The sequence below is a fragment of the Diospyros lotus genome, chromosome 3, assembly GCF_014633365.1.
Source record: "Diospyros lotus cultivar Yz01 chromosome 3, ASM1463336v1, whole genome shotgun sequence".
Classification (NCBI taxonomy): domain Eukaryota; kingdom Viridiplantae; phylum Streptophyta; class Magnoliopsida; order Ericales; family Ebenaceae; genus Diospyros; species Diospyros lotus.
The window spans coordinates 29,534,688-29,554,194 of record NC_068340.1 but is presented as its reverse complement, the minus strand read 5'-3'; the positions used below and the strand labels follow the sequence as shown (position 1 = coordinate 29,554,194).

The 19,507-nt window shown below is 34.1% G+C and overlaps 2 protein-coding genes across 3 annotated transcripts; both read left to right on the top strand.

Moving 5' to 3' along the window:
- Positions 1 to 4,084: 4,084 nt before the first annotated feature.
- LOC127796918 (uncharacterized) lies at positions 4,085 to 6,466 on the top strand. Its single transcript, XM_052329321.1, has 3 exons — positions 4,085 to 4,916; positions 5,091 to 5,599; positions 5,699 to 6,466. Exons 1-3 carry the CDS (start codon positions 4,085 to 4,087, stop codon positions 6,464 to 6,466), a joined length of 2,109 nt encoding a protein of 702 aa, XP_052185281.1.
- A 1,920-nt stretch (positions 6,467 to 8,386) lies between these two features.
- On the top strand, positions 8,387 to 18,634 carry LOC127797580 (inner membrane protein PPF-1, chloroplastic). 2 transcript variants are annotated; one of them, XM_052330606.1, is made up of 12 exons: positions 8,387 to 8,863; positions 10,963 to 11,073; positions 11,919 to 11,993; positions 13,129 to 13,189; positions 13,748 to 13,821; positions 14,562 to 14,666; positions 15,220 to 15,327; positions 15,419 to 15,522; positions 16,093 to 16,242; positions 16,323 to 16,449; positions 17,657 to 17,768; positions 18,469 to 18,634. In XM_052330606.1, the coding sequence occupies exons 1-11, from the start codon at positions 8,531 to 8,533 to the stop codon at positions 17,762 to 17,764; spliced, it is 1,356 nt and encodes a 451-aa protein (XP_052186566.1). In that variant the 5' UTR covers positions 8,387 to 8,530; the 3' UTR covers positions 17,765 to 17,768; positions 18,469 to 18,634. The 2 variants fall into 2 exon arrangements, with proteins under 2 accessions (XP_052186566.1, XP_052186565.1); XM_052330605.1 differs by lacking the exon at positions 18,469 to 18,634 and having other exon boundaries at positions 17,657 to 17,857.
- The last annotated feature ends 873 nt before the right edge of the window (positions 18,635 to 19,507 follow it).

Genomic DNA, 19,507 nt, shown 5'->3' with positions numbered 1-19,507 from the left:
TAATATTTAATTTTAAATATCAATTAAGTATTCTAAATATCAATTTTTTAAAAAATTATGGACTATCAACAGTGTAAGCTTTATTTTTTTTAAAAAATAATTATGGACTATAACATTTAAATTTTTTTAAATAAAAAAAAACTAACAATGTAAAAAAACCAACCGTGTAAATTGAAATTGGTTACTCAAAAAGAATAACATAAAAAGAATAACTAATTATGAAATTAGTTAAAATAACATAAAAAAAACGTGTTCCCCAACCAAGAGTTCCTGACCCATGGGAAGGGTTTCCGATCACTCACTGTCAAGAACAGAAGATTCTTCGACCTCGAATCAGGGATCCCTCCATTGATGGCCGCAGCCATGGCGGTAGGCAACGGGCGACGGTTGCCATGACAGCTATGTGTGTTCGTGTATATATAGATATATATAAATGTGTGTATAAAATAATTATTTATTATTATTTATAAAATGACATTATTATCTGTTGAAATTTATTTTTTTGCCTAAATTTATGTTTGAACTTTCCATGTGATAATTATTCATATCAGGCTTTGATTTTGGTTTTAATTTCATTTATATAAAACTGTAGTCAGCTAGGAAAGATAAGAGTTCAAATTTGGACAATTGTTGTGCTCCAATTTTAATTTTATTATTTTAATGTGATTGTTAAAATACATCTTGACTATAACCTGTTAAGTATTTTCCATCCATTACAGTTATTTATTTAAATAAAATATTAAATTTTATTATTTGATTTGGTAGCAACTGATTTGGAAATAACATGACATTGCCAATTAAACATTTTTAGGTTGAAGTACAACAGTTATGGACAATATCACTATTTTTTGTCAAGTAAGTTTTTTTTTTCTTCATATAATTTTAAGTACCTCTCTTATAATGTAAGGCCTATTTTTTTTTTTTAAAAAAAAAAACTTATCATATCTAATTTTCTTCTAATAGAATGTTTTTTTCCTCATACTTTATAGGCGGATGGAGACTTACACCGAACCGTAATATCAATTCCCTTTATTAATTTTTTTATTTATGTGTATAAAGTTTTATTTATCACTTTAACATGTTTGTATGTATAGGTTCAATTTCTTCAAGAAAGAAACGTTAATGTTGTTATTCGCGATGAGCGTGACCTTAATACTATTCGCATTCGTGAGGTAAGGATATACATTTTCTTACCATTTTAAAAATAATTTATAAATATATTCTACTTATTTTTTATTATAGGCAAAGGCAAAGGAAAAAGAAAAGGCTATCCCTTCTGGCAAATGAAAGAAAAAAGTACATCATGTGGTATGGTTTCTCAACAAGTTTTAAAAGTTTCTTTTTCGAATATTATCATATAGATTTTTTTAGGAATTACATAGTGTCATATACTCTTTTTTATGTATATTTTTAAAAAGTTTTTTTTTTCAAATATTTATTCAAAATTCTTTTTATTGAATGTGAAATATTTTTCTAAAACATGTTAAAGTAAGCATTAATCTGAATTTTTAATATGTTTGTCTATTAAAAAGAGAAGAAAACGAATAAGAGAAGAAAATATATAAGAGAAAAACATAAAACAAAAATAGGAAACTACATAATATAGTTTTTTTAATTTTTTATTTTCCGTATAAGAAGTTTTTAAGGAAAGAATAAGAAGAGTGAAAAGGAAATTAGAAAATATCACACGCTAAAGAGATGGGTAGTGTCTTTAAACTAACAAGTGCATACTCCTAAAATATTCTCATTATAAGCACACAATGATAATGTGTTATCAAAAGCTGCATTGGCCCAGCGTGCACGACGAGAACGTGAAAAAATTCAAAAGTCATGTTCTGCATATCAATTGGGACAACGCTTGCGACGAGAACGAGAAAAATCAAATGAATGTATTAACCCAAGACAATCTTCTTTAACACCAATTCGTCGCGATTGCACTCGCCTGGAGTGGGAAACAATAACTGAAGATTCTTATTCGGCACAAAAACGAATAATGGTTACCCATCATTCTACACGTTCGTTTTCTATACCAATCACATCTTTGGCTCCGCAAAGAAATCGATAAACTATTGTGTATAATCTTGAAATACATACTTTACTCATACCGTTTTGTTTTACAAATTTTTATTTATACACAAATATTCATATGTCTACTCCTATAAATCAATTTCTTCAAGAAGATTTATGTACGGATGATGAATTAGAAGATATGCCTATGAGTACATCAATTGACGTCCGACTACACAAAGATTCTGACCGTCATTATCTTGGCAAGATGGATGTATTATGTCCTTATTGTTCAGCCTTACATTGAATGGATGAAAAATTGACAAAATCATCTATGAAGCGCCCCTTATTCGGAACTTGTTGTTTAGAAGGAAATGTTAGGCTACCTTTACTTATTACACCCCCTCCACCACTTCAAGCGTTGTATGATGGGAATAATGATCAATCAAAATCATTTCAAAGTTATACTCGAGTGTACAACGCAGCCAATGCTTTTACGAGTCTTGGTGCTACATTAGATCCTAGAGTACTCAGTGGAAAGGGCCCTACATCATTCACAATTCATGGGGAATTGCGACATCGAACAGGATCGCTACAACCACAACCAGGGCAGGATGCGAGTTATGCTCAACTATATATCTATGACCCTGATTCAGCTTTAGAAATTCGTAATCGTAGAAATCCTATCTTGAGAAGGGATGTTCTCAAAACTATTCAGGATAATTTGTTGCAAGTCAATGCATTTGTAGATAAATTTCACCAGGCTCATGTCATTTTACATCAATTAGACTCGACAGGACACAATATACCAGCTCATCTTCATTACAATTCAAGAACTGATCGACGTCGGTATAACCTACCAACTGCAGATGAGATTGCGATTGTAATACCAGGTGATGGAACAGAGGCAAGTGGAATGAGAGATATTATCTTACATTTTCGAGAAAATAATGAGTTAATGCAAATTAATGAATGTCACCCAGCATATTTGCCATTACATTATGTTTTATTATTTCCATATGGTGAGCTTGGATGGGAACCTGAGCTGAAATTGTGGAATGTTCAGTATGATCGATCTTCAACTGATCAACTTACTCAAATGGATTTTTATAGTTATCGTTTGTTTGAACGATCCACAGAGTATTCAACAATTTTGAGAGGTGGGAAACTATTTCAAGAGTTTTTGGTAGATGCTTGGGCTGCAACTGAGCAAAATCGATTGACATACTACAAGCTTAATCAAGGGAAACTTCGGGCTGAGCTTTACCAAGAGTTGTCGGATATGGATCCAGATTATGTGCGACCTGGTCAAATTGGTCAAAGGTTTGTTTTGCCATCTTCGTTTACTGGTAGTCCTAGACATATGTTTGAAATTTTTCAAGATTCAATGGCTATCACGCGATACAACCAACACCCAGATATTTTCCTGACCATGACTGCAAATCCCAATTGGCCAGAAATTACTTCAGCATTATTACCACATCAAAAACCTATTGATCGTCCTGATTTAATTGCCCGTGTTTTTGAGTTGAAGAGAAAATGTTTGATGAAGGTGATAGAAACAAATAAAGTGTTTGGAAATAAAGTTGCACATGTTTTTACAATTGAATTTAAAAAACGAGGCCTCCCTCATATGCATGCACTTTTATTTCTTAAAGGCCTAGACAAAATTCGGACATGTGCTCAAGTAGATAAATTAGTCTCTGCAGAATTTCCAGACCCAAAAGATGATCCTATACTTTTTGAAACTATCAAATGTTATATGGTACATGGACCGTGTGGTGCTCGAAATCCACAAGCACCATGTATGGAAAATGGTAGATGCACTAAGAGATACCCTCGAGTTTTTACAGAAACAACAACTATGGATCAAGATGGATACCCTATCTATCGTCGTCGCAATAATGGTCAAGTACATACTGTGAGGGGGCAAGAAGTTGATAACAGGGATGTCGTACCATACAATGCATATCTTTCTAAACTTTTCAATTGTCATATAAATGTGGAAGTTTGTGCTGGAATGAGATGTGTCAAGTATATACATAAGTACATTTATAAGGGTTATGATCGTACAACGATGGTGTTAGGAATGATAAATGAGATTCAACAATATCTCGATGCAAGGTATATTGGCCCTCCAGAAGTTGCTTGGCGAATATTTGGTCATCCTTTGCATGCAGAGATGCCAACAGTTGTACGATTGGCACTGCATTTACCTGGAATGCATCGCGTTGTTTTTAACCCAGAAGAATCATTAGAAACGATTCAATCTAGAGTTGGTCAACAAATGTCAACTCTTACTGGCTTCTTTGCATATTGTGCTGGCAGTGAAGATGAATGTCCATTCACTTATCAAGAATTTCCACAACATTATGTTTGGCTCAAGTCTGAAAAGAGATGGAAATCAAGAGAAAGGGGATATGCAATTGGTAGAATGTATTTTGCTAGCCCTAATTGTGGTGAAAGATTTTATCTACGTTTGTTACTAACCGTTGTTAAAGGACCAAAGTCGTTTCAGTCTTTACGCACGGTCGATAATGTTGTGCATGATACATTTAAATTAGCATGTGTTGCAAGGGGGCTTTTAGAAGATGATGAAGAATGGATACAATGCTTGAAAGAGGCTGTAGTTATGAAAACTGGATATCAATTGAGGAGATTGTTTAGTATTATTCTTACCCAGTGCTCTCCACTAAATCCATGTGCACTATGGAATCAATTCTCAACGCATATATGTGATGATCTTGCACATAAGATTCGTACATTGTTTGCCATTTCTAACCCAACTGAGGCTCAAATTAAAGATTATGGTCTCCATCTTTTGAATCAAATGCTTCATGAATCAGGAAAAAGTTTAATTGACTTCCCACCCATGCCACAACCTACAGCAAATTGGAGTGCAGTAGTTGGTAATCGATTGATATTCGAACATCGACAATTACAGAGTGAGGCACAACAGACAGATCCACAAATTTCCATTGATTGTCTCAACAATGGACAGCGGAATGCTTATAACACAATCACTTCTTCAGTTTTTCAAAATAAATGAGTTGTTTTCTTTCTGAATGGGGGTGCTGGAACAGGGAAAACATTTTTGTACAATACGATAGCATTAAAATGTCGCAACCTTAGGCATATCGTTATTACTGTGGCTTCATCTGGAATTGCATCATTGTTACTGGTCGGAGGTCGCACTGCACATTCAACATTTTCCATCCCATTAGATGTATTGGAAAATTCAAATTGTGGGCTTAGTAAACAATCATTACAAGCTGAGTTATTTAGAGAAACAAAACTCATAATTTGGGATGAAGTTCCGATGCAACATAGATATTGTGTTGAGGCAGTTGATCGTACATTGAGGGATATTTGTGATAGTGACAAACCATTTGGGGGTATTATTGTTGTTCTTGGTGGAGACTTTCGACAAATCTTACCAGTTATACCCAAAGGAGTTCGTGAGCAAATTGTGAATGCATCATTAAGACACTCTGTTCTATGGAAGCATATACATATCTTAACTTTGGATTTGAATATGCGCTTGAATCATGAAGACCGTGAAAATGCTAATTTTGCAAATTTCTTGATGGAGGTAACACTACTATAACATTTGTGCCATATTATATAGATTATTTTAAATTAATAAATTGTGTTTTCATTCTTATTTTTTAATTAATTTCACTTTTTTTAGATTGGGACCAATCTTCAAGAAATCGTTAACCTTCCATCAACAATACACAAATGTCAAGATTTGAATGAATTACTCTCTACAATTTACCCACGATTGAACATAATAGAGACGTCAACCCCAACATTTTTAACTGAACGCACAATTCTGTCTGCGCGTAACGATGATGTCAGTGACATCAATACTACTGCATTGAATATCTTTCCAGGGAGATTACATACTTATCTTGCAGCAGATAAAATGTCTGAAGATAATGAAGTCGATCCTACTATTACAAATAGATATCCTAATGAATATTTAAATTCATTGGATCCTCCTGGGTTGCTAACTTTTAAGTTAGAGTTGAAGGTGGGTTGTCCTATAATATTGTTGAGAAACATTGCACCGAAAGATGGACTATGTAATGGTACAAGATTGATGGTTACTAGGTGCGACACTCGCATAATTGAAGCTCAAATTTTAACTGGAGAAAAGTTTGGCAATTTGGCATTCATACCAAGGATATCTTTGGCACCATCTTCTTCAAAAATGCCTTTCCAAATGACAAGACGTCAATTTTCAGTCCGATTGGCATATGCCTTGACCATTAATAAATCTCAAGGACAATCTGTGAAATTTGTTGGGGTTGATTTGCGCATACCAGTGTTTAGCCATGGGCAATTATATGTGGCATTGTCCAGATGTACATCATTTGATCGTATAAGTATTCTACTCCCTAAAGATTGTTTGGATTCTACTACAAATATTGTTTATCCTGAAGTGTTGTTGTAGTGTTCAGAAGGTAACCATGTAGATTTATTTCTATTGATTATATAACTTTTTTTAAAATTTAAATTTGATAATAATTTGAAATATGGACTTCTGTAGGATTGGATGGAAAAATATATGGAGCTTAAAAGGAGAAATACAACTGTCTTGCTTCGATGAGGATGTAATAAGGTAATTTCAATCTCAAAGTATATTTTGATATGTATATTTCCAACAAATGTACTAATCTATATTTTTTTTATTTCACAAATTACCAGATTATTGTGCATGTTCCTCATTGGGGATACATACAAGTTGATACGAAGATTTTTTGGAAAGTAATGAGGAGGAAGTTCGGGCAAACACATGTTTGAAGACATGTTATTGACACATTTTTTGTAAAGTATACATATTTTGTAAATGTTTAACCTACTTTTTGTAAAATTTTAACTCACTCTTTTGGTGAATGACAATATAATGTTTATTTTTTTATGTAATTATAATTTGATTGGCAGCAGTAGCACTAATTGGTGTGTATTTTAATTTTAATTTCTATTTGCAGCAGTAGCAGTAATATTTGATATTTTATTTTTTTTTTAATATTTGATTGGCAGCAATAGCACTAACTGGTATGTATTGTTTGATATTTAACTTTTAATTTAATTTGTTCAAATTGTAAAGTATTTTTTTTAATTTAACTTTTTTATTTTTTATTATACAACATTAATAATATTATTTACAAAATATTATTTATACCGTGCCTTTAGGCACGGGCATTCCCTAGTATATATATATATATCAAGAGTGTCTTCATAATTCCTTGTTCTACTTTAATATAAAATGTTTTTTTTAAATATTACAACTGAATATGTCTAAATATGCCTCAACACTTTATGTTTAAAGAAATATAAAATTTATTCTTAAAAATTGTAGAAAATATCAAAAAATTATTTTTTACCTCATGGTATAATTTAATAGATTTAATTATTTAATAAAAAATTAAATTTAAATAATAATAAATATTTTTTAGACATACCTTAATTTTGTTAGTTATCTTTCCTATTTTGAAATTAATTGTTGAGGTAACTTTTTAAATTTTTAACTCAAGTTTTATAATGGAACAGACTCTAACACCATGTGTTTAAAAAGATAATAACATTTTTTCCAAAAAATTTAGAGAACATATTGCTGATATTTTTTTAATTTATAATACTTTTTTTTATAAAAACTCATAAAATAAAGTTAAAAAGTTTAATTTTCTTTTAAACAATTCTTCAATTAAACAGCACTAAACTTGCATTTCTATTACCCTGATCCAACTCATTAGCCGTCTATTCTTTTCTTGCTTGAATATGTCCGTGTGCGATTTTGTGTGCATCTCACTTAACGGGAGATAATTTTACCCTCGTTAGTTAGTTTTACTTGGAGGGAGGGGTAGGTGTGGGGTTCCCCCTTCCTTTTTTTTCTTTTTCTCTAGCAAGTCTTTTAGTCATTACTACATGCAACTCTTATTTCTTATTTTTTTTTTTCTTTTTCTTTTTCTTTTCTTCTCTAGCAATCCTCTCGCTGCCATCTCGCCTGACCTGGCTTGGCCTTCCCTATCTCTTTGGACAGAGATGATGCAGTGGTGAGGATGTAATGGCAACAACAAGAGCAAGGGAAGAGGAGAGAGAAAAAAAGAAGACAGGAGAGAAAGAGGCCAGATAGGTTGGAAGAGAGGGAAAAGAGATCGCAAAATGACATTTTTACCCCAAACTATGGGGGTAAAAGTTACTCCCGTTAGGTGGGTGCACAAAATCGCACTCTAGCCATACTATACGACTTTCAATTCGGTGACATGGGCATCGCTGATTGGAGGAGAGTACCATCCACCAAGGCCAATGGTGCACGGACTTTGTGGTTGAAGTGGAACACGGCCTATTTTAATTGCGAATTTCACAAAATCAAAAAATTTCGGATTCGGATAACACGCAAAATATTCTCTGCTCATCTTCCTGCTCTCTTCCATTCGCAATCTCATTCCTCATCCTCTCTCTCTCTACGCACTCATGAGAAGCTGAACTAAGCGGCACGAGTTCTGCGAATTCCATGGCGAAAACCCTAATCTCATCGCCATCCTTCATCGGCACGCCCCTCCCCTCGCTATCTCTCCGTGGGACTCTGTCTCACCGCAGATTTGTTGCCACTAGAGTCAAGTTCAGCTTCCACGAGCTTCCTCCTCCAATTCACTCCTTCGATTCTTCTTTCGATTTTAACGCAATTGTTAGCCGAGCGGAGGGCCTATTTTACACTCTCGCGGATGCTGCCGTCGCTGTCGATTCGGCCTCCGGTGGTGCTGCCTCCGGCTCTGAAGCGGCTACGGTCCAGAAGAGCGGAAGCTGGTTCGGTTTTATCTCCGACGCCATGGAAGTTGTTCTTAAGGTAATCTGATTCTTCTGGATTGCGTATACATGTACCTGTATTCGCTTAGGAAAATTCGCAAATTCAACTCCAGGGAACTTCGTTCCTCCGTTATCTTTTGCTGGTGGCTTCCTTTAAAAATTAAACAAACTTAATAGAATATGATTTAATTGTGGCAACCCCTGTCTTGACCAAGAACAATGATTTTAACTGTGGCAACTCCCACCTTGGCCAGTGATTTTATAGCTGAGTTCCTATGATTTATTCAATTCTATCTGAACTTGACAGCTCTAATTTCAGTTCCCTTTTGTGTCGAGTTGTCAACTTGCATGTGTTCTCTTTGGCATATTATTTAGCTTATGATGCTGTTGATTTGTTAACTTGGTTGGATTACTTATAGTAGTGATACACAGAGAAGAATTTAACTAGCATTAGTTTTTTTGTTGATTCTTGGTGCCTGATTCAGTAGCTACAAAATGGGACTTTAGCTACCTTTAATGACTAAACAAGAATCCTCAGAAAGTAAATTCTTGAAATACATGGTTTGTGATACTTAGAATATATGGAAAAGATTTGATTTAGGTAAATCTTATCATAAGGAGAAAAAAAAAAAAAAAAAAAAAACAATTTCACTTGAAAGCTTCATGTATTTCCTAGGAGTCAGCTGCATGGATCCATTTTCTCAAGCTAGCTTTATGAAAAAGCAAGTCCTCTATTGATCCAAGCATCATGTTGATGGCCTCAATCTATATTTAACCTTCCTTTTGCTCTTTTGGAACCTTCATTTTGAATGAATGTTGTTTCCATAATCATTTTGATTGACTCTCCCTCATTTATATTCCAATGAGTTTTATTTCTTGTTCTTTTTCCCCAATGGTGCAATTTTGTTCCTTCCATTTCTTTCACTTCTGTTCACTTACACCACTCTTCTATCTTAACATTCTCAAGAACACACTTTTGGGTTTTTGGTTTCAAATCCCCTATATACAATTCTTAACTTCATGTGGGTAGAGTCAAATTGTTTGATCATGCAGTATGATAATTGTGACTCAAAATTCAAATTCGTCCATGATTGGGATTCCTAATTTGACTGTGATTAAGACTTCGAATTTGACTATGATTAGGATGTCAAATTTGATTTTGATTGAGATTTATCTCAATTGAAAACTTATCTTCTTGGCTCATTTTCTGATCATATTATAATTTCTTGTGTACATCTACAGATGAGTGTTAGGTCTATAAATAGGTGCCCAATACCCTAAAATTATTGTAGCAATATCACTTTTATTGTACCAATATCATCATAGTGATATTTTGTTCTTTCTACTCATGATTTTTCCCGATTTGGGTTTTCCACATTAAAATTCTATATCCATTTGTGTGATTGATGGTTTGATTGTGGTTTGTCTTCGATTCTAAATCATAACATGCAGTTAATTGCTTTAGATTGAAATCACTTGGTGGCTTTGCAATTTTGTGCATGTATCAATGGATACTCTCATATGCTTCTTTGACTTAAATCTGAAAATTGACTGAAATAGATCTTACTATCAAGTCAAAGAGATTTGACTTATCAGTTGAACAGTAACTTTTAATCAAAAAGAAGCTTATATTTATACCAAAGACAAATTTCACATATCCATATCCTACTTTGGAAACATGCCTAAGTATCCTAAGATTAAGATTTTTGAAGGTCTGGTACTTGGACAAATGCAACCGACGCTTAAAACTATATCAGTGCAATGTAGACCATGGAAAATATTAGACATGATATGATGCAAAGGGTTTTAGACTGCCACTGATAAGTTCATGACCATTGAGGACATTCTGACAATATATTTGGGGTGAAATCCCTGTTTTTCTCCCAGCTAGAATTTTGGTTTCTTTGATGTGTTTCGCATCATGTTTTTCTATATATCAAGCATATTTGCGTGATGGAATTATCTTCCCCCTTTTAGCTGCCTGAATCAACCTAAACACTACAAATTTATATTGGCACTGGTACTTCTATGGTTTTTGTGACTTTTGTAAGTATACCAAAAGCAAGCTTTGTATTCAAATGTTAATGCTCATGTAGGCTCAATGATTATATGACTGTACATTTTACTTTGTCTTATCAGGTACTGAAGGATGGACTCACAGCAGTGCATGTGCCTTATGCTTATGGATTTGCAATTATTTTGCTCACTATTATTGTTAAGATTGCAACATTTCCGCTGACAAAGAAACAGGTGACTTTTTTATGCCATATGGTATTAATTAGTAATACCTACTACCCACTTTAGTCACTATCAAGTCTCACCTTGTTCTACTAATTTATGTTAAAGATAAATAAATAAAATCTATCAAGATCGTTTTCTTCTTGACCTGAAATGGGTGGCAAGAGGATGTGTTCCTTTTTTTGAGGGATTAGGGCGTTTAGCTATTTTTATTTAGAAATGATCTCACCCATTCCTCAAAAGATGTTTTCATGGGATCCTCATATACCAAAATTTTTACTCTTGGGTGGGTCATGGATATGAATAATAGATTTGAACACTTTACCCTGATCAACTTGAAAATGAAAAAAGTAAAATAAAAAAATAAATAAAATTCTGATACTGTAGTAGTTTAATGTACATAGAAATCCTAATTGCTTTAGTGAATAACTAAAGAAAATAGATGTATGAGAGATTAAGATAGAATAAAATATTAGAGAAAGAAACTAAAAAGGATCCAATGCATGAGGCTCCTTGCTTTGCAAGGCTTGGGGGAGAATCAGATTTGTAGGCAACTGTCTGCTTGCTTGTTTTTGCAGAGAAGTTGTTTCTACGACTCAAACCCTTGATCTTCTAGTCATATAAGAGCAGCACTACCATTGCTGCCAAGGCAAAGTTCACTCTTGTTAGCTGTTACTTTATTTTCCTATTTGAATGTAGTCTTGAATGATTGATAAAAAACTTTCAATTGAATCTTATAACATAAATCTCCCTTCTCTAGTCCCCTGGATGTGTCATGCTATGTTGCCTGTGTGAGGTTAATCTTTCTGATTTAGATAATGTGGCTTACTTATTTGATTATGTTTATTGTGTATAAGGTTGAATCAACAATGGCAATGCAAAATCTTCAGCCAAAGATCAAAGCTATTCAGGAAAGATATAAAGGAAATCAGGTACAACTCATTCTGTCGTTGCTGATTCTTACTTAAGGCTTTTCAGAAAAAGAAAAACAGAAACAATGAAATGCAAGACATAAAATTTCAGGTGCTCTGTCATAAAGCTAAGTACAGCGTTTTATTACACAATGGCAAGTCAGGCATGTTTATCCATAAGTACTTTAATGCTATATCTGCTGATCTAGAATCAATTGCATAAATGTCAGAGCATTTTTGTGAATTAATGCAAGGAGACAACTTTGAATAGATCTTTGAGAATTAAAGAATCAAGCTTGGATCCCTCCTATCATGTATTTTTCTCTGTTACCTGTAATTGTTCATAATGTTCAAATTTTAAATGAAGCTTTTAAACTATGATTTGGTTTAACATGATTGGTCTTATCTGATTCAATTTAAAAACATGAAACTAGTTCCTTGGAGGACTAATGTACCATGGGTGATAGTAACCTACCATGTACATGAGTTTAAACAAAACTTGAGGAGGAGTTTTTTTTTTAACAAGCAGAGAAAGATGAGGAGTTAGAATTATTAAATTCTAATGTTTGATTTTAGGATTTAGGCTTGGTTTGATTTTTGGAATTTAGATTTTAGATTTTTATGACATTTATTTATTTTGTTAGGATAATTATACTATAGTTAGGGTATTTGTGATAGGTATTTAGTTATTCAGATTTATTTTATTTTATTTAGATTTCTATATTTTATCTTCTGCTTATTTTGTTAAGATAATTGTAGTTAGAGTGGTTATCTTTTCATTTTAGTCTATAAATAGGCTTATGATTTAACCCGAGATTAATGCTTTTGATATTGAATCCATATGATGATTTCCTCTCCCTAGATTTCTATCTGTTTCTCTCTTAGGTCTTCTTCTCTTCTTTTCTCCCCTATGTATTCTATTCTTCTTCAATCTTTCACAAATTTCTGTGTGTTCCACATCAGCCTATCTAGTAGAGGAAAAAATGTTTAAGATGAAATGAATGGTCATTGAGGATACAGCATGGTGTTAATTGTGGACAGAGCAGATAGTCCTTGTGATAGCTGTATATGATCATCACGATTGTGGTTCCTTGTCACTCTCTTTGAAATGACTCTAGTGTGCACTGACATTATTTTTTTATGCTCTCTTTTTCAGGAAAGAATACAGCTTGAGACATCACGGCTTTATAGGCAGGCTGGGGTTAATCCTTTGGCCGGTACATGTTTCATCTAAATGAACCATTCACTATTTTTGTATAAATCATTTATTTATTAATTTACTATGGGAGCTCATTCCTTATGATTGGGAATTCTAAAATACTGAAATTATTTCTCATGATATGTTTCTTTGCCTAAGGTTGTTTTCTCTCCTAGATATTCCTATTTAAAATATATTTGTGGTCTCACTGGTTTTCCATGGAAGATGTCCCAATGATTGAATAAATGTTCAACTGTCTTATTATTTGAAGATGTGTTCAGGTTAGGTTGGTCACTATACCTTGTGACATTCAAAATTTTCAAAATCTACTTGGTCATCTGTGGTGGACTATCCTTTTTTTAGTGTGCCCTTATGGAGTCTATTGACTCTTTTCCCCCACCAAGCCCCACCTTGTCCAAGTTTTTCCCCCCTGTTATCAATTTTATCTCACCTCCTAAGTTCTCACAAATTCAAATTATACCAACACTGCCAAATGCCTTGTATCCACCTGGCGGGATTAAGGCCTGTGATCATTGTTATTGTTGCCAAATTCCTTATATGCAGTGGTGCTTAACAGGATGTTTCCCTACTTTGGCTACAATACCAGTCTGGATTGGTTTATATCAAGCCCTTTCAAATGTGGCAAATGAGGTAGTTGAGAAGTTATTATCATTTGGCTTTTTAGCAGTGTTAATGAGAAAATATTTTGGGATAATTACAAAATTTATCTTAGATTTGCCATAATATTCACTTTTCATAAAATTTACTGTTAATTTTACAAAAACCTACTTAAGACTATTTTTAACCTAACAGAGACCTACCAAGATCTAAACTTTCACGGAGGCAATTCTGCAAAAGTGGTCAAAATGCTTCTTAAAGTAAAGAAAAGTGTTTGCCAAGTTACAAGTCTAGAAAAGAAAAATCAATTGAGTGGTTTTAGGTATCTAAAGCTATTCCTCATAATTGACCTGTTGATATCTAATGCCCCTCAAATGATTCCTTTTGGATTTGCAACTTTGCCACAATGATTCCTTTTGGATTTGTGACTTTGGCACACTTTTTCTCCAGCCTTTAAGGCATTTTGACTATTTTTGTGGAATTTTCTTCACGAAGATCTAGACCTTAGATAGGTCTCTGTTAGGCTAAAATAGTTTAATTTTTAGCCTTAGATATGTCTCTGTTAGCCTTTATGTTAGCCTTTAAAGTGTTTCTCTGTTAACCTTTAAAGTGATTCTCTTTTAAGTTTAATTTTTAGCCAAAAAAAGGGGGTAAATTTAATGAAGAGTGAATATTATGGCAAACCTTAGGTAGGTTGTTGCAATTATCTAAAATATTTTTGATATGCAGAATAAATAGTTTAATGCTGATCTTTTTTAACATTGTACTCAAAGGGGCTCCTGAAAGAAGGTTTCTTTTGGATCCCCTCTTTAGGAGGCCCAACTACAATAGCTGCTCGACAAAGTGGATCTGGAATTTCTTGGCTTATTCCATTTGTGGTAATAACACTTTCTGTTGTTGGAATTGTGAATCTAGTAATTGTCTTTACTGCTTCTTTTTATCTTTATTAGGCATTTCATTCCTGCAACGTCATCCCTTGTTTTGCCATCTCTCTTTTCATGCATTTTTATTACAAATGCTGGAAATAAGCTAACAAATTGTTCTAATATCATTTGAAATATTTTAGCATGAAGAACTTGGATGCTCAATAACAGAAGAAGCTAATGTATTATATTTAATGCAATGCACAGTAAAAGTCACATTCTAGATGAGATCGTGAGACCTTCTGTTACCGCATAATCATATTCTGACTTCCATTTGAAATATTCATCAGTTAGATAGCCCTACTTTACATAAACTCCTAAACAGTGTCTTGTGACTAAAAATTAAAATATACTGAATCTGGATAATTATTTTCTAACTTCAACTTGAAATGTGGATCAATATTATCAGCCTGCTTCTCATTTGATTATCTATTGATGATTAACATGCATTTCTGTCTGAGTTTTATACATATTATTTGTGTTATGCAATATATTATCCATTTTGCAGGATGGCCATCCACCACTGGGTTGGCAGGACACTGCAGCTTACCTAGTTTTGCCTGTCCTCCTTATTGCTTCTCAGTATTTTTCGATGGAGCTCATGAAGCCTCCTCAGGTAAAGAGCGAGTCTCTCTTTTGACTATTTGATATCTCTTATGTATTTCTTTCTTGGAGTTATCCCTGAAAAAATTTTCTTCTTTTGGCAGACCGATGATCCAGCTCAAAAGAACACACTTCTTGTTTTCAAGTTTCTCCCTCTTATGATTGGTTACTTTTCCTTGTCTGTGCCATCAGGATTATCACTTTACTGGTGAATTTCTGGAAAGCAATTATAATTTATATCTTCATACCATCCTCTATCATATGTAAACTTGTTTCCTTTTGTTGCTACTCTGTGGGTGTGTGTGTGTGAAACAGAAATGCTGCTAATAAGTAGAAACTCTTGTGATATAGTCACTACTGGTTGTAGTATAGAGCTGCCAAAAATGAATACACACATTTTCATTTATGCCCTGAGCAATAATTCATGCCCAGTTATTTCAACTAATCAAACTTGATACTTGGAATGCTAAAAACTGAAGAGCAGTGCCAATGACCATCTAGTAATATCAAATGGTTTTGGCAAATTATTATAATTTGCTATTCTGTTTTACACATTGGTGCATGAAATATAGGAAAAGAGTTCAAACAAATGCATGGACGTTTAAGGTGTTTAAAATTTCACAAGTTAGATTTCATATTCAAGGCACACATAACCTTCTTTGGAAACCATGCATCGAATATAGTTTTAACTATTTGAAAACAGGGTTGGTTGTTTCTTGAATAATCATTTCAAATGTCTCATCCTGTTTCATTTAAGTTCGAACTGCATCATGAATAGGTTCACAAACAATGTCCTCAGCACTGGACAACAAGTCTGGTTACGTAAGTTGGGAGGTGCAAAACCTGTTGTAAGTGAAAATGCAAGTGGCATCATCAGTGCAGGACGTGCTAAACGGTCAGGCTCTCAGCCAGAGGAGCGTGGTGATAGGTTGGTTTTATGCATGAAGGTTTTTGTTATTGTTTCTTCAGTTGTTCCAAGGGTTCTTTACTGAACATAATTAAAAATAGGTTTAGGCAGTTAAAAGATGAAGAGAAGAAGAAAAAAGTGAGTAGGGCACTTCCTGCAGAACAGGTCCAGGCTCAGGCTTCAACCTCAGATTCCGAAGATGGATTGGATGAAGAGACTAGTTCCAAGGTAAATTATAACTTGTGGTTCTTATATGACCATGTGAATTTCTCATTACTTCAAATTTGAAGTTAGTTACCTGTTACTTAATTCTATTACATAATGCATTATTAGACCTATAGCCCTCTGTCAATGAGGAGGCAGGAACCCTTATCATATATTGTTCCATCAATGTAAAACCTGTAAGCATCACAGAAGATCAGGATACCTTGTTGCAATATTCTCTGTATAGAGAGTTCAACTTTTGTTAGCTCAATGCATCTTCATTTTACTGTCAAAGCATGTATGGTAGTATGCTTGGGTTTGCAGGCTGAGTTAAAGTCACTTTCATCATAGAATGCTGGACAGATGGTGGTATACTTAGATTCCCAGCCTGTTTAACCCTTCTCCTGAAGTTCTTTTTCTAAAATCTGATAGTGTGAAAGATGATAATAAGACTAGTGATCTTTGAGAAAGGTCGGAACAGCTACCTGAATTTGTTACTTTCTGGGAGCAGTGGTCTGAAGGAAGGATCAGCATTCCAAGTTAGCCTTTTTTCAGTCAAATAGTACCATGATTGATCATATTTTTCTAGTTAAATCATTAATGGTTATGGTCGACCCTTCCTACTTATCAGGGAAGCAAAAGGCTCATCTTTCCCCTTTGTATAGGGCCTATAGGCTGAAAGGATATCTCTGAAATAGTCAAAATGCAGACTTGAATAGGAGTCTGATTTATATGAATAAGAAACCTTGCAACAATGATATTTGGTCACTCTACCATCAGCTAGATTCATCTCATCAAAGAGCCTTAACCTCTGGACACATTAATAAGAAAGGATATGCTTTTTTCCATTTCAGCACCTGGGCATGGGAAGATGTGCATCAACATAACATTAACTCTAAAGAGCATTTCATATTTTGTGTGTATATATGATAAAGAATTATTTCTTTGCTCCAGCATATGTGATGTTAGGATGGATTCTTGATTTTCATTACCAAAAGAATCTGAAAGGGAAAAAAAAAGAGAGACACACATTAAAGTGAAAAGAAGTGGACACATCTACAAGACTCCATAACTTGGCATTTACATATTGGGAAATGGAGTATATTATTGAAAATTTTACAAATTTCACTTGGCAAGAAAAATTTGGAAATTTTATCTCTGGTGTAAAATCTTCTGCCAAAGTATAATTTGAATCTCAAGAGTTAAAACGCAAATTCATCGTTTTCTACAGGATGAGGAAGTATTGGATGAGGTATATGCTTCAAATGGCAGCAAACCTGTTCCAGATTATTCTAGGCCAAGGAGGAGCAAGAGATCGAAACGGAAGCGTGCGGTATGAAAATGTATAATTCTTTTCTTGTAGTTTCAGTAAGTCGTGTATTTACAAACTGTACGTTATTGAATATATGCCAGCCAATTTTGTTTCGGCTCATCCATTTTAAGGTCTATTTGCACATATGATGAAAATCACTTTTTTGTTAGATTAAAAGGACGTCGATCCTGTGTGGTGTTTGAAAATAGTATTCAAGCCAAAGTTCTTCCACAACTCGAGGAAACCCACTATACCATGGTCTTCTGAAAATTAGATGCCATTGAACCACAAATCCTGTCAATAGATTGAAGTGGCTAGTTATAAAATCAGTGTTTGCACCAGATGCATGCTATTGAATAGTCTGAGGGGGTCAAATTTTATATCCATATGTGTTTTTTATCCGTTACTGATCCCAGTATTCAAGGGTGTTGGTATAGTTTTGCTTCCTTGACATGCAACTGTCAAGAAAGCAATAGGTTATCTGAAAGATCATTGTAGCCAAGTCTCTAAAGGTGGACTTTCCAATTCATCACAGCTACAGTCGATCCCGAAGGTATTGGAACCATTTGTATCCTGTCTATATGCCTCAAACAAGATGAGATGTTTCTTCCCTTTTGTTTTGGTTATGTGATTTCACTGTGTTTGAAAATGTTGTTGACCTTTTGTAGAAAGGGTATTTCTTTTATGACTAATAATAATATTCGCTGAGCTGAGATCTGAACATCTTACAGGGAGATCATACAGCTCTTCCTTTGGAAGTAGTGATTGATGTGCCAAATTTAACAAACATGTTGAAACCTGAGTCGCCTTGGTTTGTCTAAGAGGAAGCCTGAATAATGTTTGTTACGCTGGTTATAGTAGTTCCAACGCTAGCAAGGTGGAACCGAAAAACTTTTTCCTTGCTGCGTTGGAACTAGAAAACTTTTTCCTTGCTTGAAGAAAGTGTTTGGAGCCAATGCTTGTTTGGTTTGTGCTAAATCATACTTTAATTTGTTTAAGAACGATCTAAATCTTTATCAAGAATGTTGATCTAGGACAGGCTATGACGTAAAGGATCATGGAATGGAATTTAGAATGTCAAATATGTTCCATATTTTATACAAAGCATAACAACCTAAACAGAAAATGTTTCTAACTAGGACAAATATTTCTAACCTCCATCAACTTCAAATAAACACTGTAATAATCTATTCTACGCATTATGTTAAACAACTGCTTTCACAGTTCATGTCCTTGATGGGGGCCGATGATTTCCCACTGGGTTGGGTCCAGATGGTCTTTTGTTAGTCTTCTCCCCTTCAACCTGCTCGATATTGTTTGCATTTTCAGTTAGATTCGTGCTCAGAATTACACTTGCATGATATATAATATTGAGGTAACCAAGAATAAGAAGGGTAATAATGATATTTATGCTTACCCAAGTAGTGAAAAGATGATCAGTGCTTGGCTTTGAGCTGGCTTTTGCAGGTCTGAGCTTGACATCAACTATATGCGGGAGCAATGAGAAAGTAGGCTTCATTAGTGTACACATACCTTTAAATTCAAAGTATATTTCAGGTTTTAATTGTTTGTTCGCACTTATTTTGCTGTAAACTAAGGCTCTATTAGAACCTTGTAGAGGGCAAAGACAAAATAGAGTGAGGTTAGTTAGGGATGGTAAAATTTACGGGCCAAAATGAATACACATCAAACCCGCTCCAATCAGGTTAGTTTGGAAGTAATATTTTTCTAGTCAAAGACAAAGGTGGGGAAGGCATAGAGTCTAGAACC

Coding starts and splice junctions, on each gene's coding strand:
- LOC127796918 (XM_052329321.1), top strand. CDS start 4,085: ATGGTGTTAGGAATGATAAATGAGATTCAACAATATCTCGATGCAAGG. Junction 4,917..5,090: donor AAATTGGAGTGCAGTAGTTG/GTAATCGATTGA, acceptor GTGCTGGAACAG/GGAAAACATTTTTGTACAAT. Junction 5,600..5,698: donor TTGCAAATTTCTTGATGGAG/GTAACACTACTA, acceptor CACTTTTTTTAG/ATTGGGACCAATCTTCAAGA.
- LOC127797580 (XM_052330606.1), top strand. CDS start 8,531: ATGGCGAAAACCCTAATCTCATCGCCATCCTTCATCGGCACGCCCCTC. Junction 11,074..11,918: donor TTCCGCTGACAAAGAAACAG/GTGACTTTTTTA, acceptor ATTGTGTATAAG/GTTGAATCAACAATGGCAAT. Junction 13,190..13,747: donor TGGGGTTAATCCTTTGGCCG/GTACATGTTTCA, acceptor GGTGCTTAACAG/GATGTTTCCCTACTTTGGCT.